Source organism: Argentina silus (assembly GCF_951799395.1).
Source record: "Argentina silus genome assembly, chromosome: 15".
Lineage (NCBI taxonomy): Eukaryota > Metazoa > Chordata > Actinopteri > Argentiniformes > Argentinidae > Argentina > Argentina silus.
In genome coordinates, this window is record NC_139669.1 from 2,107,363 (window position 1) to 2,130,913 (window position 23,551).

Sequence of the window (23,551 nt, forward strand, 5' to 3'; positions counted from 1 at the left end):
GTGGGGGCCTTAGAGACAGGGGGAGGTGTTTGATTGGTAGTCTACTGGAGGTGGATAGATGTTCATTGCTCACGTGTGATACATGCTGAGGGTCAGGTTTCTTTTAGGACCATGTGACCTGACTGAAAAAAAACTGGGCCCTGGAGTTTTCTTTGTACGGCCATTTGGTAAGGAAAAACTCCTGACCCCATACTGTATATGCTTAAAGTACATACATTTATAAATACTTTCATGTATAATACACAACATCCCCAAGAGGAATTAACAGGAATTAACACTTACCATAACGTACCACAACAGTGGCTTTCCAACCTCCTGCATCTACACAAGCTGTCGATTCAACTTTTCATCTCTCTCAAGCAAGCAACACAGCCTCACACTTATAAAGAACACATCCACAGAAATCTACACCCCCCCCCCCTCCCCATCTCCTCATCCTCAAGGAAAGAGAGGAGCTGATGAGAGGCAGAGATGGAGAGAGAGCTGAAGGAATAATGTGTATTCTCTGTGGTGAACCTGAGCTTTGAGTGGAAGGGGCGGGTGGGGGGGGGGGGGGGGGGGAGAGGGAGAGTGAGACAGAGAGTGAGACAGAGAAAGAGAGAGAAAGAAAGAAAGAGAGAGAGAGAGAGAGAGAGAGAGAGAGAGAGAGAGAGAGAGAGAGAGGCTCTTAGACAGATTACATCTCATTAGAGACTGCCTCGCACCGTGCCATTATGTCAGGAGGAATCCTTTTTCATTCGCACAAATTTGCCTGGAATTCTTCTTATTTAGCCTAGCCTCCATTATCAGAGCTGGGAATGTGATTAGGCCTTGATTATTCTCTGGCCGGCCTGCCAACATTTCCTAATGTGGCCTAGCTGCGCTGGTGGCTGGAATATGTTGCCCTTTTTTTAACCTCCGCCTGCCAACACACACACAAACACACACACACACACACACACACACACACACACACACACACACACACACAATGAAAATAATATAATCAAGGATTGTGCCCTGACCAGAGCCCTCCCATGTGTATGTTTGTATATTGTGTTATACCGCATTTGCAGTTATGTGTAATTATGTGATATCAACATGGGTCTTTATTTGTGTGGTTAGATCATCAAATATTACTGCAATCCTGATCTGTGCATTGTTGTTGTCCATTCTCTTTATGCGAAAAACCTCCAAAAAACAGTCACATTACGTTTTACCATTACATTCTACAGAATTTACTGTTTTTACTGTTTAACAATACCCCTGTATCTCAGGAGGCGACAGAGTTACAACTATGGGAGAACAGGTGGAATGGTTTCCCATTGCTTAATAATCACTCCAATTAGACAATTAAAACCCAAGGCGGAATTGAGTTAGGGGTACCCCATGAATACGCCCTGGTACTAATCACAAATGAACAAAGACATAACTTGACTTTTATGGTTTCATCAACCTGTTGGAATGTTCACATAAATCTGTTATGGAGGCCATTTTGTGTTTCCTATTGTGCTGCTGATGACATAAAAATGATGCAAAACAGTTTATATTCTAATTCTTTATTACAATTTGTGCAGTTAGTACACTCAAAAAAGTAAACAAATTATATACAGTACCAGTCAAAAGTCTGGACACACCTTGCCAAGAGTGTGCAAAGCTGTCATCAAAGCAAAAGGTGGCTACTTTGAAGAATCTAAAATATAAAACATTCTGGTTTGTTTAACTCTTTTTGGTGTATTACATAATTCCATATGTGTTCCTTCATAGTTTTGATGTCTTCAATATTAATCTACAATGTAGAAAATAATAAAAAAAATCAAGAAAAACCATTGAATGAGAAGGTGTGTCCAAACTTTTGACCGGTACTGTATATATTTTACATACATGTCATAATGCAGACATCATACATATACATTCATGCACATCCCCTCATCAATTAAGCAGTCGATTGGCAGTCTTGACACCATCTGAAAAACTTTCAGGGGACTTTATTTTGAGCTGATATTGCATTCTACATTATTATAACCTGCAGGAGCAATTATGCCACACTTACAGTATGTCCGTTGCAGCATTACAGAGATAGAGAGAGATCTGTGGATATCAGGAAAATATAAATAGAATATCACAGAACCACGCTTTGAATGCAAATGTCCTGCTCATTCTAATTCTATGACCGGAGTCCTGCAGGGAGTGAATCTCATAGAGCAGGCCAGAGCAGCCACAGGACGTAGGCCACACCACTATACATCACAACCTCCATCTCATCCTCCCTCCCTCCCTCCCTCCCTCCCTCCCTCCCTCCCTCCCCTCCATCTCCAGCCAGGCAGTGCTGCAGGACACCGTGTAGCAGTGCTGGGGTCAATCAAAGCTGGCTTGGTAGGAGATGATTGCTGCCTAATTGTGCTTTTGAGAGATGCTGTGCTGTGAGGTTACCATGGGTCTGCGTGAGGTCCGGCCACAGTGGTGGACGCGCCGATGGAGGGCTGAGGCTGTTCAAGGACGCCAGAGTTTCCCTGGGCTTCTGTGGTTCAGAGGTCACGGAGCCAGGGATCCATTGACTTGTTATTGGTCTCCTGTTGCTTGTTTGAGTGAGGCACTTTTTATGAGCGTGTTTTTCACCCTTGCCTGTCTGAGTTTCCTCCTCACTCATTGCAAAAGGAGACACATGCTTTCCAACAGTATATTACCCGAGCAGATTCCAAATAACCCACTGATTACCTGCATGTTACATGTGCGAATGTAATTGTACACCACTTCTGAATGTAATTGTACACCACACCAGCCTGGCTTCAGTCAACCTCTCATTCGAGCTAGCTCTCCCCTTACACCCTGAAGGAAGATGAGTAGTAGATGATAGTCTGAGGTCTCTCTGTCTTTCTCTCCATCCCCCTCTCTCTTACCCTCTTTCTCCCTCTCTCCATCCCTCTCTCTCCCTATTCCCCTGTCTCTCTCCCTACCCTTCGATCAGTTGTATGTGCATCATCTCCCTACCCCCCCCCCCCCCCCCCCCCCCCGCCCAGGCCCTCCTCCTCCTCCTCCTCCTCACCCCTGCTATTTTCACCCCACACACATCCGTCGCTTGCTGCTGCACTTATCCGTCCTCAGACGGCTGGTGGCTCAATGGCTAAACGGATTATGGAACAACAGAGCACCTTCTCCTCCTCTCTGCTTCTCCTGGCCTTCAGTCCTGCGAGGGAGGCGGAGGGGAGCGGAGGGCTATTGAGCGGCTCCCGGGGCCCTCCACTAGCTCAGCCTTTATTGAGGCGTCTATGGGGCTTTATGCTGCCTGCGCTCGGCCTTGCCCTCGCCGTCATCAATCATCCTGGCTCCAGAGCTGCTATCGGAGAGGAGACAGGCCTCCAATGAAGCCCCCTTCCAGGAAACTCTATAGGAGATGGAGAGAGAGAGAGAGAGAGAGAGAGAGGGAGAGGGAGATGGAGGGAGAAAAGGGGTGAAAGGGAGAGAGCATCACTCTGTTTCCCTCCCTGCCGGCCTGCCACTCTCAATGCTAGGAGGTTTGATTGACGTCCCATACAGTGCATGACAATGCAGTGATTAACAAGGGTTAGGCTATTGCATTTCATTTAATCATAATTTTGAAGAAATCTCACACACATAGAAAGAATGATAATAATGATATGAACAGGCTACAATGACTTCCAAAAATCCTAGGTTTTTCATGTTATAGATAGATAAAGGGAATATTTCATCTTTGAGAGCAGCAATATTGTGCAAAGCTAAAACAAGAATGGTTATTTAGGGAAAATGTGTCTCATAGGCATAAGGTCTGTCGGTGATATCACTTTCCTCTTTTTCATCATGCCCCAACAGTATGTCGAATTCTACTCTGTGCTTAACTTTTTTAATAACGATTTTTTTCTGTTCTTCTCTCCAGCCGTAAGCTCTCACTCTCCTCCTCGTGGAATAGCGGAATTCGATTATAGTTCTATTTTACAGCAGACGCCAGGGCGCAATAAAAGGAGGGTAGCACGGAAACGGGACTTCACCCATCAATTACGTCTCTATTAGCAGCCAATGCAGACCTCACCGCAGGAAATCTCGTGGCCCAGCCTCAGCCAAGCGCTGAAATTAAACAATTCTTCAAGCTCGACAAGCCCCAGTCAAGCCTCCGATATTTTGGTTTCTGATTTGTTTTCTGTAAACGATATGATAACGTCGTGTTGCACCACTTAGAAGTCTGACCCTGTGACCCTAGGCGGAGCGAACATGTCAATAAAGGATAATTAGCGCCCACAATAAGCGAATCGGCGAGGAATACCTTTGAGAGACCTTCGTCTGAGATACATTCATAATTGCCAAGTTTGTGTTTGTTTAACTATGATCATCTAGATGATCCTCATCATAACTGCTGTGGGAACATAGATGGCTTAATTCATGTGACTGCACACAAATATAATCAATTACGACACTGCCCCTGCAATGTCTGTATATTCTCCATCGATGTTATAAACAGTTTAAATCAGGTTTAAATTGAGTATAGGCCTATTGTTTATAACGGTGTTATAGGCCTACTAAGTGTATGGTGCTTTTGGCAAGTAGATAGGCTTTGGTATTATAAATGATGAGGTCTATTCAATAGGCTCAATCATTTCGCATCAGACCCACATGGGCTTAATTGGTGGCTTTAACATGCCACTCACTCCTCCTGTGGTTGGTGTTTTGAACCTGTACACCTGTGTAATATTCCACTATTTGTAAATAACATTTCAGCCTGCAGATATTAAAAAAAAAAGATTGCAAAGGGAATCAATAGCATTGGATTTAGTTATTTCAAACACATTCATATTGATTGAATTTGCTATTTTGCAGTATAGCCTTAACCACTTTTGCTATAGGCCTATCGAAAATATAGTCTACAATAAACGATGTTATATAGGCCTTTTTTATTTTCAGCGGCATGATCTAATAGCAGAGCAAAACTTTTCATGCAATCCTTGCCTTTTCCTCAGTGAAGGCTGGGCCATGCACGTATTTCTCTATTTGCTCAATCAAAGGATGGCCATTTATCATCAACCGGGACAGCTCCGTATTTTCTACCTACTTCTCTCAGTTCCAGACCCAAATTCAGCATTTTTATGGAAAACTGCAGTCATTTTGATTGATGAAATCTAAAGATGTCTAAAACAATCCGAGAGATCCCCAACTGCGTTGCGCCGACGGGGTGCTCCAGTGTTGTCATTGTTCCTGAGAAAGAAAGGAAAGCGTCGGGAGAATACACGAGAAAAAATCGCGATTTCAGTTCAAAAGGGATAGAAAAGCAGCATTTCTTTACAGGCAGTGGGAAAGTTGCAGAAAACCTTTTCCACTTTCAGTCGAAAACAATACTTGCTTGGTTTTCTCTTGACTCTTTCAACTATATAGCCTTGCATATGTTTTAAAGAATTGATTATTTTACTGTGAATATGAATGTGGTTTGTCTGTGTGCCTTTTGCCATGTCAGTTTGATCCATTGCATAGATGTAGAATAATAGGCCTATATAGCATATTATTTTTTTGGACGCCATGTTGGTTTGGTATAATCTACAAATAAACTGCACTACAAAGTGACATGTGTACATTATATTATATGGCTATATTTAGGCTACTGTTACCTCTGCCTGCTCTGCTTGTCTTGTTTGGTGTGATATAATGTCACAGGAAATGTCACCTGCCTAATTGGCGCGTCTATTATTGATACCGGAGTGTGGCATCCTTATCCTTAATACCGCGTCACCCGGGGGGAGGTGGGGGGGGGGTTCGATAAATCTCCCTTTAACCCTCCTATTATGTTAGGGGTCAATTTGACCCAATTCAATGTTTACTGTCTCTAAAAACATGGTTAACATACTTTTTTCAGCTAGATTTTTTATGACTTTTCCTAACTTTATGGGGTAAACAAGGCAAACATGAAATTAACCAAAAAAAATTAAAAACATGTCCTGTACACATTTTGTACGCATCGGTCGTGTTAGGGTCATTTTGACCCCTAGCACTATTGTTCTATAAAACCCTGATTTCTATCTCGTTTTTGTTGTGTTGGATGATACTGAGGGCACCTACACGTTCATTTGTGTGTGTGTGTGTGTGTGTGTGTGTGTGTGTCTGTGTGTGTGTCCTTCCTTGTGTGTGTGTGTGTGTGTGTGTCTGTCTGTGTGCGTGTCCATCCGTGTGTGTGTGTCTGTGAGGAGAAAACAGTTCCCACGAGATCTCTGATCATTCAAGAAGTAATGAGAGAGGGAAGACAAATTTCCCGCGAGAAATCTGACAGGACTCATAACAACTATGACAGTTCTCATAACAACTCTGATCATTCTCGCAGCATGGGGGGTGGGGCAAACATATAACCGCGGGAACTCTGATAATTCTCGCAGTATGTGGGGTGGGGCAAACATTGTTCCCACAACAACACTGATAATTCTCGCAGTATATAGGATGGGGCAAACATAGTTCCCGCGAGAAGTTTGATAATTCATGCAACATGGGGACAACCTTATAATAAGGGCTGCACACACAGGGCTGCACACACAGCCCTCTAAACCATTTCTCTTTGCATTTGTGCCTCAACTAAACATTTTGAAAATGACCACCAGACAGAGGAAAAGATTTGCTGCAACTGAGGTTCTGTCACAGATCTTTCAGGATGGAAGTGATATAGATGAGGATGTGTCTGAGACAGAGGATAATGTTGAGGAGGACCCTGATTATGCGGCATCCTCCTCTGATGAGAATGAAGCCAGTGAGATAGGACATTCTGACCCTCCTGTGGTTTCTCAAACACAAATAAACCCCCTTGTCATATCTCAACCACCAAGAACTAACATGACATCCAAAAATGGAAAGCTCCTATGGTCTGGATCCCCAGTTACAAGACAGGGTAGACTGACTGCAGCTAATGTCATCAAAATGGTTCCAGGCCCCACCAGATATGCTAGCAGTCATATACAAGACATACAATCTGCATTTGAACTCTTTAATGAGCATTTAATATCAACATAAAGCCCTGCAAACATCAAAACATAATTTGTTTTTCATTTTAGGTCAATGAATGAGATAGTACAGTGATTTGCATATTTCGTAATAGTCATATACAATCAATACTTGATGTATAAGGGGAGGTTGGGGGCAGTCATGTATTATTTACTGGGCTATAAAGATGGTCAGTAGGAAGGCCTAAAGTTGCTGAGATAGAAACTTGGTTAAGACTTTCAGTTAAAATCATTTTCTGCATGTTTACATTGCTCGGGTCAAATTGACCCGAAACATCAAAGTTGTAACTTTATTTGAACATAATAGGAGGGTTAACTGCGTTTTCCCTCAAAAACTCCTCCAGGCGAAAGGAGGCCGTGTCAAGATTGCGTTTGTGTGCCAGTGCTTAGGACCAGCTGCTCCTAAAGACAGACAAGGCCTTGTCAATTATCCAGTGACGAGCAGGTCCTCTGGTTGCCCGAGGCGCTCCACCAGCCAGCAGTGTACAGTCCCCGCAATTAGTATCAATTTCTGTCGGGACCTCCTTGGAGCACACAGACACAGGCCGGTCAAATGGCAAACATTGCCGAAATAGCCTAAATCAATAGGCCACAAATGACAATGCGCAATGGACAGTTTTAGCCACATGAAATGGAAACGTTAGAATAGCAAGAAAGGGACGTTTTAAGGTTTAAACCTTCAAACATGAAACCGGGCGTTTGGTTCCATGAGAGACGAGTAAATAAATGTCAGGTCCAACACTGTCACAATACTGACATATAGAACGATTGCTCACCGCGCGCCTTTGTGGCCGGTGTCACCGCTAGCAGCTGGTGGTGGCATTCCCGAGCCTCCGACGCTGCCCTTTGGTCCGTGGGGGGATGGACTCCGGACAGGGCGGTCCAGCCGTTTCAACAGCGCCGTGATAGGTCGGGTCAGCGGGGCCAAGTTTCCAGCAGGACATACACAGTCCTCAGCAGCGGCAGCTGAGTTCGAACAAAACCCCTAAAGCTCGCCAGGCCTGCGGAATCATTAGTACGAGCGTTTGTTTAACTAATTAGCAAGCTGGGCAGTCAGGGGGAGGCTTGTAGGGACACGGCATTTATTTTTGAGGAAGATCCAGAGTTCAAAGTACAGGATGGGGACACGGCAGAGTCGCCTGGTGCGGCACACTGAAGTTCAAGAACAGTGCAAACAGCACATGCCAACAATGGGAGACGCGCAGCATTCAACTGCGGCGGGGCAAAAGATGTCCCAACGCACCAAAAGAGAGAGCAGAGAGTGGGAGGAATGATCCTGAGTTAAATATGGGAAAGTTTAGGGAACAGGTCGGCGGGTCAAGAAAAGTCAACAAGAGAGCAGTCTTGATGACAGAAGGAATTTAATATCAAAAATACATAAATCTTCAAGTGAGGGCAGGCGCACAATGGGCACAAAGAAGGCGAGTGTTCGAGTCAACACATATTTGTTGTTGGCGATAAAATGGATTGAGCCAAGTTGTTAACATTTAACACAAAACGTTAGCACTAGAATAGAAGTTAGGGGGAATAGAAGGGGGTTCCCTGTAGGCCAAGGCAGGGCGGTCATGTCACAGAGAAAGACAGCTTATCGTTGCGCCCCGAGGCCAATCAAGAGAGTCAGGGCACTGAGGCCACCCATTCTTCGGCGCATGTTAATAATTGCCCATGCACTTGCTGAGGAAAAGCAAGAATGAATATAAAATTGTCAAAGAATAATGAAATGCAAAACCGTGTCACTTGCACCACGTTTAGGCTCATTCAGATGCGAGCCTTTATGAGGAAGCAGAAGAGCCAGGTACACGAGAATGCTAATGCATACATGTTTTTTTAGGGGCCTATATAATCCCTCCATGCACTATGAAAACCTGAATAAATACGATAACTTACACAGGGCTATAGGGAACATTAGAAGCTGGACAAGGTGGCAAGATGCGTGCATATTCTATTGAACCTATATATAGGCCTATAGGCCTATCAGCAGTTGTCTTTCAGTAAACCATGCATGTTACAATGTTCTTATGACTTCTGCTGCAGGCTACCACTGAAACCATAACTAACTAGGCTATATAGAATAACAAGTGGCGCCACTTGTGACTCCCATCTCCAAGATGCCACACTGAATCCAGTGACCGTTACTGCTGAGAACTACGTCTGACCTTCGCCCGTTTCTCAGCAGTTGGCCGCCCTCACCCTTCCTAACCCGTGCTAGTCCCCCAGCAGTCGCCAACAACTCTGAATTCCATAATTCTTACACGAAAAGGCATTATTAGGGAAATCCTTCCTTTTTGACAATTTAATAGTGCAAACTAATCATCTGCGTGACACGGGCCATTCATCTCCTCATAGCCAGACAAAGAGGCTCTTCGCATGTTCGCTTGGGTCCTGCAGTTAGACGAGGGACTATTTTAGATCAAGTGCACAATAAAAGCATTGTGACTACTTAATGGTTAAGTTTGTGAAACCAACCAAACTCAGTGGATTAAGTAGCCTAGATTTTTTTCTCCGAATTAGAAAATGATCTCATCTGCACTGCAATACAAAACTGGGAACAAACTGCTTTTTTTAATTTATTTTTTATAAAGTGGAACCTCAAAATATAGCCTATATTGAAATGCGTAACACAACTGTGGAGAAAGGAGAGAAAGACGACGAATGGTGGCACACAAAACTACTTTTCTTAAAACAACAAGTTATGAATTATTTTCTGAATCAATTGAGCGGTTCCAAAGCATTTTCCAAACATTCTCTTGCGGGAGTAACAAGACAGAGAAATTGATCCGCTGAGACCTCACCTTTCCGTGCGCCTCAATAAAGGAGACATCAGCCTCGCGCGACGAGTGTATAATTTTTAATATATATGCAATAAATGTCCAATTTGTTTCCAGAAATGACGGGAAATAATAACGTCAAATGTTAAAGCCATCCATAATACCCCAACGATGTGCTCTATCGCGCGACGCTTGATTAATTCATTTTCTGATTGTGTTTGATAAAGCAATAACGATTGCGCTGTGATCTTGACATTGTGCTCTCGGCGGGGCAGTTAGACCAATTCGCCTTTGGGAACCAAAAAAATATGATGTAGCCTATAGCCGGTTGTTTAAATCTTATCAATTATTAATCTATTAATTCATTGTTGTTATTATCAGGCATATATCAGGCACATATGATAGCATTGAAGCCTCCGATGCCACCTACATTTTATCAGGGCCAAGCCTTGCAATGCCATCAGATTGGCAATAGCCTTTATTCAAACGAACAACGAGGGCATTTATTTGAGGAATGTCACAGTTGGGTTTAGGCTATTTCATGCAGTATCAACCGACACAAAAATGTATTTCCATCGAGTTCTTCTCTCCATGTTTGTACTGAGCGTAGGCCCATAGACTACAGTGAGCCGTGCAAACTGAGCATGGACAGTAATATATATTTTAGTCTATAAAATCTATAGCATCGACCACCTGAGCTATTATAAGGTAAGGTATCCTATGCCTATAGCCTAATATCATCATCACCAAACGATCAGGCGCGGTGTACAGGCCTAGACCACTGTGCACGAATACATCTAATAGCATTAAATTGGCTAATCTCCCTCTAACCATTTGATTAATACAGCGTATTCAACCTAAAGGGAGCCAGGAGCAGAGGGACGTGGCCGGTGACATAATAGGCTGTGTCAAGGAGCCATGTGCAGTACGCCCAGACGATTTGTGGTGACAATCCTGATGCGATCAATTCCATTAGGCCTATTCAACTAAGAAACAAACATACCTCCCTAAAGGAACCGACCAGCCTATTTTCTAAAAACCAACCTTTGAGGTATTTGCTTTCTGTGGAAATAGCTTGGCTCAAGTCATGCGTCAGGAACAAGATTCCTTCCATTGAGCAAACGGGTTGCAAAAGCTACAATAGACTACTAGCTACGCATCTCTATCAGCAGAGATGCGTTGCCAATATTATTATTGTTATTGCATGTTTATAATATATTCTATTGAATTGGCCAACAATAAAACATATAGGCTACCGTAAAAAATGTTTAAGGCTTTAAAGGCCTATTAAGGAAAGTCATGTAACATGATGCAAGTCAGTTCAATCATGTAAGATTGTAGGCTACTAGAAAAAATAAATAAAAAGAGAACAACCAGCACCTTGTCAGATGCGTTAATTAACCGCAATTAATTTTCAATTCCGTTTGCCAATATACAGTAGGTTACTGCCATTCGATCAAGCTTTGTTCATAAAGAAAGTGTTTGGCTATTTGGAACCAATGTTTGTATCAAAGAGGAGGTATTGAAAGCACACTGTTGATAACCTGGTTTTACGCATGTGTTTCTTTGGCCTGTTTGAGACTGAAAGACTTCTGAGGGAAATAGATTCACCGTGTCCTTCTGTTCCTCCCTTACCAACCCAAACCTTTTTACACGTCTTCCTCGCTTGTCCAAATTTTCGTTTGTTTCGTCCCATTCCACACCCTGTTTGTTTTGGTCCGATACAGCTGTGGAAAGAATACAGCCCTCTTTTTTTCCGATAACAACCGCATTCCTTTTGAAGGTAGCCTTTGATTTCGTCCTTTTTAGCGGTCTTTGACTTTAGCCTGTCAATCGCTCGCCTGTTTTGTTCTATTTTCTAGGCATATTCTACAGAAAACGTATGGTCCCCGTTGATGGATCCGTTTTGAAATAGGAAAAGGTTAAGGGTGAACAAGTGAAAGTGCAAGCTGAACGGTTTCCTTGGCAATTGCTTTGTTTTTTGCGAAAATGCTGTTATTTTTTTGTTACCGGTGGTAAAGATTCAACAGCAAAAAAAGTGGGTGGTAGAGTGTGTCCTATTGTTGCTCAATGCACAATTTGCATTGGAATATACAGTTGTAAATCAATGAAATATAGGCTATGCGAAGGCCTATATGGGCGCACAATAAGACCAGAATAAACTACCTGCATTTTTCATTATCAAGTTCAATATCTTCCTTTTGGATATAGCCTACTATGAATATTTAGGCGTGCGTTTCTGTCACAGAAAAACACGGCAGTAGGCTAGACACCCGCTCTCGCTTTTTCCTGTATAATATTTGTTCTCCTTCAATCAGCAAATGTCTGATCACCATTTGCAATGAAGTGAATGGAAAGACGAAAAGAAACCGAGCTTTTTAATCCGTATTGAACTCAAGATGGAAAATAATAACGCAATATTTTAATCTTACAATTCAATGTGCAATGTAGCCTATAATTGATTAATGACATAAAATACTGGAAAATCCACACTTTATAAACAAGGGCTGACGAAAGCCCGAATCTCAAAAATTGTGTTCACCATAATTACAGCGGTTTAATGATACGGTCCTTGAGGACCTGACGCAGCAGAAACATTATGCAAGCCAATGTTCACTTTGATATTGGTGATAGGCTATATTACACTTCCAATTAGAATGTTTTAAACAATGCCATGCTGCACTATAGCCTAATAGCCTTGGTCGTTATTAAAACCAAAGTACATTTCTTATGCGTCACTGGTCCTGTACTGTAAATGTAATTCCAGCGGCAAAACACGCAACACTATGGAATAAAAACGACAAACTTTTGTCTTCGTTCCGATTCTCAGTCATTTCAGAAAATTCGCAGAGAAAGATAAATCACGGCATGCAAAATACTACATTGTACGCTATACTTACTGTGGTGGTGTGTTTGCGGAGTGTAAGCCCACTTTTCCGTCCCAGAGGTTGTCAAACGTGGCGTGTTTGGTCTCGACTATTTCTCAGAGATTCACTTAAACAAGTGGAAACTTAGTGTCCTTCTGCACCATTTTATACATGATGAGCCGTCAGTAATGGGATTATTAAACAAAAACGGTTTCAGGCGCTGGCGTTAACCTTTTTTAATGCCTAATTAGGTTTTGCAAAGAAATAATTAGATTCAACATTGCTTACACTGCCTATATTTTCAAATGATATCTACAACAATCACGTCAATATACGACACTCTTGTCAATCATATCCAAACATACATTTAGTGTCATAATATAGCAGATCATTTTTAAACATACTGGGATCAAATATACAGTATTATACCCTACATAGCCTAAATCAATTAGGCCATGCCGTGACAGTAAGCTCCAATAATCACACAAAGAAGGGCTGGGGGCGCCATCTAGTGAAATTGTAGCGTTTCTCGAGCTGTCTTTGCTGCCACGAACCAAAGGGTGGCGACAAAACACAGTGCTTCATCATCACAAAGATTTTTATCATCCACCTTAATCCTCTCTGATCATACTGTAAATACAGTATCTCCGTGGATTGAGCCCTCTCGAATGGGATCTGGGTTGGGCCATTTATCAGATTGCGTTTATTTTTACTCTTAAAATACATTCAAATACGACCGTTGAAACACTTCACAACATAACCAACGTGCGTGCTACTGATTCATCTTCTTTTTCTATGCTATTCTATTTAAGGTATAATTGTTCCTTTTTCCAGGCAGAGATTGTGGCATTTACCGACATCAATAAAATGTTGTAGGACCTAAAACAAGGCGAATAATGATCTCCGCCAGCGCCGGTGTCATACGGACAAGTAATCGCGCGTACCCATCCTTGGGCGGACTGATATCAGTTTGGCACGGCCGTGTAGTTTCTGCTGCGGAGGACATTTTGTTGGGCTGGTGCAAGTTGACACTTGACAGAAGGCGGAGTGGTGTGGTCGGGAAGTCGGTTGAACGTGTCGGCTAACCAGCCAAGTTTGGATCAACGGAGCAGCAACACTCGTGTGACAGTTGTTTAAAACAGTAGACCACGGAAAATATCAGTCTCTATCGATACCCGACAATCCCGTGTTAAAAGCAATACTGACGGTGCCATTTGTCAGTGTATGTGTAGCTAGGTAGCTAACAAGCTAGCTTGACAGCCACCGACGAAAGATATTGCTAGATGCTAGTTAGCATCAACTAGCCTGCGCTCTCCCTCCTCTCTCAGCAACCGGTCCCTACACACTTACAGAATGGCCTTAAAACGAATTCACAAGGTAATGGATTGTTGTTTCCCACATTGATACTTCGGCTGTTTAGCTAATATTTACGTTGTTCATGCCATCAAGACAAGAAATTGCTAACTAGCGGTACAGTGACATTTCAGCCAGCATGCTACGCTAACAGGGCCTGTTGCGCAGAGTGTGGCAAGACAATGTATGCGGATGTAAAAAAAATGTTATGTTAGATAGCTAGATTGAGGACAGCTACATGGATTAGAGTTGCATCAGCTAACTAGGTAACTACCTAGTTAACTCAATGTTAGCTAGCTACAACACAAATATATAAGCCATGTAGCTGTGATAACCACGATCCAGCTTACATAGCCCACTTGGCTGCCAAGGAAGCATGATTTCAGAAAGCTAAGGTGTTGTTACTCCCGGATTTAGTAAATGAGTGTATTGATCTAAACATATTTTGTGGTATATGGTATTTGTAATTTCTCTCCGATCATTGTTGTAGGTGCTACATTTGGGTCCCACAATAACTGACTGCGCTATATTTAAAATCTTTAGTTAACAAGTCATTATGAAACCACGTTATGAAACCGGGTTAGATGAGATGGACGATAAGGCCTATTTTTTTTTTGTTCTATACCAGCTCATGGCAGGCTTTGGTCTGGGGGGGTTCCCTGCTGGAAATACAAACCCTGACCTGTCATGCAAGCGGAGTGTCTTCCTGGTGTGGATGTTTTCGGCCCTCTACCCTATCCAAAAACACCAGCATAAAAATAGACGTCGGTACCGAGGTGCTGCTATACTATTATGGTCTGGAATTGGTGTGTGTGACCCAAGACCAACTCTACAACACCTATCCTAAATTTGGCTTGCATATGATCAAGCTAATATGATATAAAGTAAAGACAGCGTATAGAGCTAGTTGGCCTCCTACTATCCACAGAAAAGCAATAGATTGAAGCCCGAGGTGACACATGAAGCATTATTTGCTTGTTTGCTATCCAAATTTGTTCCCTCATTTCACTACTACTCTTCCGGATACCTCTACCATAGACTAGTTCTTGATGAGAGAGAGAGACTTTAGTCTAACAACAATGCTGTTGTCTCCCTCTCCCAGGCCTCCCAGTCAGACACTGTTCTGGCCAGTTCTCACACTCACTCACGTGTGTGAGAGTGACATTGCGTGTCATAGGCTTTTATCTCCACTGGACAGATGGGTCTCTAGGGCCTTGCCTTAGGCTACATGCAGAGCTCATATAAATCATAAGTCGTATAAATAGGCAATATATTCAGGTGTAACACTTTCTCTCCATTCACTTAGCCAACAGTAGCCTATATCGGATCTCAAGGATCAGAAAGTACACGTTTTACTGGGGGGGGAATGCCATGATGGCCGACTGGCAGTGACGCTGTTGTTTCTACTCACTTGCTGCTTTTATAGTCCAGCCAGATGACATCAGCCTAGTTGACCATAGTACTGTTACTGTAGCCCTAGCCCTGATGTGGCTAGCCTCCATTGTCTCAGCGTGGAGCCTAGCCATGTCAGGGCTAAAGCTCTGTTGTTGCAGATTGCCGTCCCTCGCAGGCAGTTTGCTGGTTGATTGACAGCTGCCTGCATCATCTGCACTCTGGCTTAGCTTCAGTTCACACCTCTCTGCACCACCTGGTCCCCGTGGCAAAACAGCCCACATCTTCCTGTGCGCTGCTTGTGGTTTGCTCTTTCCACTGAGCTCTTATTCAGTATGCCAAATATGGGCTTTGCTGTGCTTACTCTCACCCAGAGTGAGGAATAGTATTATTGACTACGGTACTCTGGATTCATTACTGTAACATGTCTTTAAAATATGTTGTCAAGGTGTATGATTAGGTGTAGAATTCTAACGTGTGTGTCATGTCACCCTTCTCATTCAGGAGTTGAACGACTTGGCCAGGGACCCCCCTGCACAATGTTCTGCCGGCCCAGTTGGAGATGACAGTAAGTCACCAGACACAACGTTTTATAGTTTCCACTTTGTTGTTTTTGACACCATTCTCGAGGCATAACACGGGCCTCGAATCAAAGCCACAACTTGACCGCTTTTTACATTATTTTTTTTATCTCCTAAACCTAACCCGAATTTAACCAATTCCTAACTGTCATTTAGAACTGTTCGCGTTAGCAACTTCTTGGTTAACTAAAATGGCCGACTGTATAAACAGCCAGTAAGATCTGAGCAAGGCAGGACAAAGAGGCTATTGGCAAACTAGAACCTAGAATCGTATGACGTAGCCTTAATTCTTGAATCATGTCTAATCCTAATTCTCTCTTTTGCAGTGTTTCATTGGCAAGCTACTATTATGGGACCTGTAAGTATAATGATTAATTTTCCTTTCACATGATTTGGTGATTCCACGCCAGAATGGCATTTAGCAGCTGAGCGAGCTGTTGTTTTTCCAACGGTGAGGGAGTGCAAAGGCTCATGGTAGCTTGTACTTCGGCTGCCTAAATGGGTACTTTGAGACACAGCGTAGATTATTTGTACAGGTCTGCATCTTGTATTGAGGGTAGAACTTTGCATGAATCCAGTGAAAGAGTTTTTCCATTTACCAATGAGTTCAGTGTTTTTGACTAGTCAGCCTGTTTGACTGGCCAGCCTGTTTGACTGGCCAGCCTGTTTGACTGGTCAGCATGCTTGACTGTTTTATTCTGTTTTGAGAATGACAGCCCATACCAAGGGGGGGTATTTTTCCTGACCATCCACTTCCCCACAGACTATCCTTTCAAGCCACCTAAGGTATGTGTTTCACAACCCGAACCTCTTGTTTGACTTACAGCAGACCAACACTGAGCTTTTGAGCACTTGATGGATGTGTGGTTTGAGCATCAATTCAGAAAACTCAATGATGTTTTTAAAAAATCTTTTTTTACAATATTTCTTTTCCAACACATTTGGTGGTTCATATTAGTGATATTTCTCTGCATGCAGTACACAAAGCTGTGGATAGTTGAATTGTAGTCCTGCTTCCTTGTGAAATATCTTCTGAAGTTGTCATTGTTGTGTGTCCCGTCCTTGATCTTCCATCTGCAGCTGGCGTTCACCACGAGAATTTATCACCCAAATATTAACAGTAACGGCAGCATCTGCCTGGATATCCTGAGATCGCAGTGGTCCCCGGCATTAACTATCTCTAAAGGTAATATGCCTGTTTTTGTTAGAGCCTTGGGCCAATTATTTATTTGGTGGTTGCGTGGTTGAAATCAATAATCAGTATCAGCTAGAGCTCTAACTAATCTAACTTTCTCTTTCTCTTTCTCTCTCTCTCTCTCTCTCTCTCCCCCCCCTCCTCCCTCTGCAGTACTTTTGTCCATTTGTTCCCTGTTATGTGATCCCAACCCTGACGATCCCCTAGTCCCAGAGATTGCCCGCATCTACAAAACAGACCTTCAGAAGTGAGTACACCTACAACATCGGCCAGCTGTAACTCGGTTAGATTTCAGTCGTTTGGAAAACAAGTTCTGCCGTGTATTGAGCCGCACAGGCTATAGATCCATTGAAATAGAGATATGATAACTTGCCTGATTTAAAACCCTTAAATGGGGACTCATTGGATGATGAAGATGACCCTGTTTTATGTCTAGGTCACCCTACCAAAAGTTATGATTCCCTAGAATGCTTAAGGACAGAAATGTAGTGTAGCACCTGATGTTTGAGAGATGAGGTGACGGGACTTTCCCCCTGTATCAGGTACAGTAGACTAGCAAGGGAATGGACAGACAAGTACGCTATGCTGTAGTAGGGGTAAGGTCACCCTGCATCTTGGAAGGAGGGAGGGAGGGAGGGAGGAGAGGAGTCAAGTGTGTATGACTGTTGGCTCGACACGTTCAGTGAAATGATGCTGCTGGTGACGTTAACACCATAAGGCTTCCACTAACTCAATGAAACTTGATATAAAACATGGCTGCCTTAGTAAAAACATCTGCCTTCATGATTGCCTTGATTGTGCTCAGATAACTGCAGTATTGATGGGGGAGGGGGAGGGGTGGAGGTTTCTGTAAAGTACTTATCAGCCTATCAGAAGTCTGGTTGTTCATAGGCATTGAGTGAGTAATGTCAGACCTGTCTATGGTCATGCCACAGCAGTTGTCAGAATTAGTTTATTCCGTGGTCCTCTGTGGCTCACTTGGTAGAGCATGGCCTTAGTAAGGCTAAGATTGGGGGTTCGATTATCGCTGGGACCATCTATACAAAAAATGTATGCGCTCACTGTACTGCAAGATGCTTTGGATGAAAGCGTCTTCTAAATGGCATGTCACTAGAGTATTTGATGCCGTTTGGGGTGATTTGCGTGTGGCTTGATGATAATAGCAGTGTGTTTACGGTTTCTGGTCTGTCGCTTTACGCGTGAGCACCGTGCACCTCTACTGGTGAAGTAAGCAGCCGACCGTTTGCCGTGTGGTCGTGAGGCACAGCTTGCTCTAAAACGCATGGTGTCGCCGTTGCTGTTCTGTCACTCATTCATTGTCTTCGTTTCTACGTTTCTGTTTTTGCTGATTTTTGTTTGTTTGTTTTTCTTTCCATTCAACGTCTTCAGGTACAACAGAATAGCCAAGGAATGGACTAATAAGTACGCCATGTGATGCGCGGCCATGGTCCTACAACTCGCATCATCGCTGGAATAAACTTTCAATTACTGTTATCTTTTTTTTTTTTCCTTATTATTATTTTTTTTGTTTTTGTTTTTGCCCATTCGGCCACTACCCTTTAACATCAGCCTATGACAGTAAATCTTTTGATTTTGTTTTGCCCCTCCCCCCCCGCCCTCCCCCTCCCTCCCCCCCCCCCCCTCTCTACATTTACTCACATGCTTTTAACAAGGAGAAGTGTCTGAGGCCCGTTTTCTTGTTTTCTTTCTGAACGATGCCAACAGCTTGGAGCTCTCCAAGGAGCATGTATCTGTATAAAGCCTACCACAGCCACTTGGTTGAGAGCTCTCACCTCGATTGCTCAAAACATGAAGGTGCCAACGATAAAGATAAAAAAAAAAAAAAACGATAAACAAACATGGATTCTCCTCATGCCACCATTTCTGTATTGAGAGGATCAACATGATGGTGCGATCACACTTTATGAGCTTTTTCCAATAGCATTAGAGTCCTGAGGTCTGTGAATAAATATTATACACTTAATCTTAAAAAAACTGACTGTTTGAATGGAGAGTTGCTGTATCATATCCACCTACAGTAAATAAGACGAAAAACAAATATTTTATGCATGTTAATAAAAATAGGTAATTGGTTTATGTGCTGCTGAGAATGGATTGGCAAGTCGAGGAGGAGAAGCAAACCTGTCCACTTTTAAAAGTTTGACCTTTTTTGTTACTCCTTTTCTTCTTTTCATTTTATTTTGGGGTTGTTTTTTTTTATTATTATTTTTTTTTAGAAACGGAGAGCCGTTAGTTCATCCATCATCCACAACACTGTTCTCTCTCTTTTGCACTGAATACATTATTCAAAGCTCTCAATGGCTGATAGATCAACTAATAGTTCTGCTATTTAACGGTTACTTTCTTTTTTTTTTCTCAATAAAGTTGAACAAATAACTGTCTGACGTCCTCGTGTGGTTTGTTGTGCTGACGTGTGAACAATGAGGTCATGGTTCCATTTCTACCCTCCTCCTTTTACGTAGGAACTTGTTTACTCCCGAGTCATTTGAAAGGTATGGATTGGTGAAAGCAGGGGTCATGTCTTTCATAGACCTGTGAAGAAATCCCATTCCCACCTGCCCCCCCCCGGTCACACGTGTAGATCTGAATGAAATGGATAGGTAGCTAGATGGAATGCACGCGGCTCACCATTTTGCGTCTCGTATGTCAAGTCCCTTTTAAGATCTCCACGTCTAGGGTGAAGGGGGTCTGTGGGTTGTTTCCTCACACATTCACTTACAACACATGCAGGTTGCTGTGAACAAGTGCACTGTTCAGAGGGGAGCGGGGTTGAGAACGGGACCGCAGCCAGAGGTGTCTTGATACTGTTGTTGATCTGGCTGCAGCTCTCTTGTGAAATGATACACCGCGGAGCGGGCTGAGAACCCTTTGACAACTGTGAGGCTATATATAAACCTATGCATGATCGCAGCCAGCCAGACCCTCAGGTCAATCTAGAGGAGCCGCGTGGACCTCTAGTGATGTGGCTCGACGTCAAGGCCCTCCGCGATTCCTTGTCTTCTCTTTCCTCGCCTTTTAAAAACCTTCAGACCTGCTGATATGTTTTAGGAGGCTAGGAGAGATGATGCAAGGAGAGAGAATTTTGATTGGGCGATCTCTATAAGCTATGCGGCGTCTTACTTTCCTTAATGTCTCTCGTCTTACACTGCTCCTGGGCATATTACCTCTGAAGCCAGCAACTGTTCCCTCTGAACATGGACAAGGCTTCATAGGTAGTGCACACTAGAATATAACAAAAATGGCAAAAACAATTAACCATTTTATTAAAAAAGTATTACAATACAACCAATTAAAAAGCAAAAATGTTTTGACTGTACAAAGTTGTCTAACCGGGTACAGGTATAAATATCTTAGCCCCACACAAAGTGATGCAGTGCTTTTCAAACCTTTGGTTTAGCATAGAAATGGATACAGATATGTATGTCTATAAAATGCCAGTGTTGTACGGGTGACATCAGTATTTTCCAACAACCCCCTCCTGCTGATAACGAAAGGAATGGAGGGTGTTAAATTGGCTGTGTTTTAGCTTTCACTAAAGTTTCGATATCTACAGGCAGCCAGAGAAACACTCGACAGCAAATAGGACAAAACTAAGAAGACAGGACAAAAGAAACACAAAGCACCTTTCATTCTCCAACAATTAGTCCAACAGGTCTTAGCAGAACTTAAAAGATAACCTGACTATCTGGATGTGAATGTTCAGAACACATGATCCAGAAATTACACCTGCAAAGTCAAGCAAGTGCCATGACGGAGAGACGAAATAAATGATATACAACATTTCAAAGAAAATGGCTTCCATAAACTGAGGTTACCCTCAACTCAATGCAGACACCACTAGCTAAAATGAAGGGGTACACCTCACAGCTTATTATGATGAGAAGTGGTAAAATGAAGAGGTGGTCGACACAGGAATGACATACTACTGATCTTCAACAGTGGTTGCTGCGCTGTAAAAACATGAATCTCCAACAGGCTAGGATGGGCTTCATCATTATTACAATGATTCATCATCATCATTGTCGTCATCATCATCGTCGCGAATATTACTTGTAGCACCACTTCCATAGGAAACTCGTATTGACAATGTTGAATATCATGATATATAAAAGGTTGCAGGAGCTGATATTAGTGGTTGCTCTATTCTGTTCCATTACAAACTCATCTAAAATGTACTTACTTAATTTTCATTGATGCCCCTTTTGGGGCCTTATTTTCCACATTTTCCCTGAACTACACACATAAATGATGTTAATACAAACATCAAGATCATGATGAATTTGCTGCAGTTTCATTATATGAAACCAAAACATTGTTTCCTTTACATTTGCATTATATATCATAAAAAAAGGTACTGGGGCAGAACAGTTGAAAAAAAGTCCAGTCAAGTCTTGTTAAAAGGTTGGGATATCAAAAATGATATGTGAGGAGTGATTGTTGATGTTGTCCCTTGGTGTTCCAGAGAGTCAGAGTTCTGACCGCCTGTAGCTTTGGTAACCAAAAAATCGTAAGCCGAGAGAAATCCTGACATGGGTAGAGCCCTGATAATGAACCAATCAGGCAATCAAGCTGTGGAGAGCTCCACCCCACTGTCACACACCCCGCTGTCATGCTGTCCCTCCAGCTTCAGGTCCTGCACCTGCTCAGAGAGACACTCGTCTACAGGGATGGGAGGAGAGAGAGAGAGAGATGGGCCGTTATTAGTGCAGGCTCAAGTATAATTGTTTTCCTTCATGGAACAGGTTAAAAAGGTTATCGAATCAGGCCACAAGGCTATGTTCAGCTATATGGCTCTTGTTGTGCTTACCAATGAGCTTTGTGGTGTCTTGGGGAGCTGGAGCTGGAGCCACCTCAGTTTCACACAGTGCCCCCTGCAGGATTGTCAGAGCAGTGCAGTTTCCCACAGACATCAGTCCTGCTACAAGGTCCTTCACCGTTCCACCTGACACCTACACAGACAGGCAGGCAGGCAGACAGACAGACAGACAGACAAGGGGCACAGAGTCAATCAGCTAGTAGGTGACTCTACTTCATTCAATAGATGAGTTCAATTTCAAAAGATGACTAAAAAAAAACACCCCGATACTATGAGTATGAATGTAAGAACTTTTGTGATTGAAAAAGTGTGATTGCTGCCCACATGCTACACTGGTGGTGATGAAAAAAAAAAAAAAGACAATGAAGGTGAAAATTGTATCTAATTTCATTGCTTCCCGCTGGCTGACTGGTGCTGTCCCACCGCTCACACATGGGTAGGGAGGTAACTCACTACAGCGTGGAGAAGAGACAGTGAAGGCAGGAGAGAGTTCCAGAAGAGAAATGTGACTGAAAAATGAAATCCCCAAATGTACTATTTGACTCAGTGTGTGAGTGTGTGTGTGTGAGTGTGTGTGTGTGTGTGTGTGTGCGCACCTCATAGCTGTCCAGCAGTGTGTTGGCAGGCGAGGGGCTGAGTCTGTAGGCACTGTTGAGGATGCCCAGGCCCAGAGTGTGTGCCAGGCTCTCCCACCCACCCTCCGGGCCCTCCAGGGACTGGCACAACGCCTGCTTGGTGTCTGTCCCCAGGGTCCCCATATCCCCTACAGACACATGACACACTTAGACATACATCACAGGGGGCAGAACCAGTAAGGCAGGTTAAGGTGCTAACACACGCACACATATTATGTCCAAATGTCAATCAAATCAACCACAGCCAGATATCTGTCTCACACATTGTGATCATACCGTATGATTATCATAAACTATAGGACTTATGAAGGTCCTCTGTGGTCCTCAGAGGACTTGTGGTCCTCTGTGGCTCAATTGGTAGAGCATGGCGCTAACAACGCTGAGGTTGTGGGTTCCATTCCCGCTGGGACCATATATACTGAAAAATGTATGCACTCACTGCAATGTAAGTTGCTTTGGATAAAAGCGTCAGTGAAATGGCATATATATAAGGTGGTGCAGACAGTGGACGATGAATGAAGAGGTAAATACAACAGCAGGAGCGACAACCAGTAGCCGACCTTGAGGAGGGGGGAGGGCTGGGATGGGGGTCTCCGGCTCGTATTCTTTACCATTCAGAATCTCCAAGACCTGCAGATACACGGAGAGAGGACATTCAACATCGAAATAAACCGAATAGGTGTTTTTTTTATTGACTTGAACGCTACCTCGAATGTGAAAAGGTGTAAAAAAAAAAATATATATAAAAAAAAGATTAAAAAGTGACTAAAGAATTAGCCAGTTATAAGTTACTGGTGTGTGAGAGAGATGGTATAAGAAGACTCACACTCACACTCACACACACACACACACACACACACACACACACACACACACACACACACACACACACACACACTCACTCACACACTCACTCACACACTCACACACTCACACACTCACACACTCACACACACAC

General features: G+C 43.1%; 2 protein-coding genes across 3 annotated transcripts in view; one reads left to right on the forward strand and one right to left on the reverse strand.

Moving 5' to 3' along the window:
• The first annotated feature begins 13,647 nt into the window (after positions 1 to 13,647).
• On the forward strand, positions 13,648 to 19,523 carry LOC310816424 (ubiquitin-conjugating enzyme E2 D2-like). Its single transcript, XM_083686611.1, has 7 exons — positions 13,648 to 13,977; positions 15,850 to 15,913; positions 16,253 to 16,284; positions 16,635 to 16,712; positions 17,007 to 17,112; positions 17,275 to 17,368; positions 18,511 to 19,523. Exons 1-7 carry the CDS (start codon positions 13,954 to 13,956, stop codon positions 18,554 to 18,556), a joined length of 444 nt encoding a protein of 147 aa, XP_083542737.1. The 5' UTR covers positions 13,648 to 13,953; the 3' UTR covers positions 18,557 to 19,523.
• Positions 19,524 to 20,388: 865 nt separating this feature from the next.
• Positions 20,389 to 23,551, reverse strand: part of nfkb1 (nuclear factor of kappa light polypeptide gene enhancer in B-cells 1) — a 20,652-nt gene continuing 17,489 nt past the window's right edge. For both annotated transcript variants that reach the window (XM_083686609.1, XM_083686610.1), the window contains 4 exons: positions 23,154 to 23,223; positions 22,555 to 22,721; positions 21,950 to 22,091; positions 20,389 to 21,801 (listed from right to left, as the gene is read on the reverse strand). In XM_083686609.1, the coding sequence (XP_083542735.1) occupies positions 21,707 to 21,801; positions 21,950 to 22,091; positions 22,555 to 22,721; positions 23,154 to 23,223 (474 nt within the window). In that variant the 3' untranslated portion in view covers positions 20,389 to 21,706. The remainder of the gene's footprint in view (positions 21,802 to 21,949; positions 22,092 to 22,554; positions 22,722 to 23,153; positions 23,224 to 23,551) is intronic.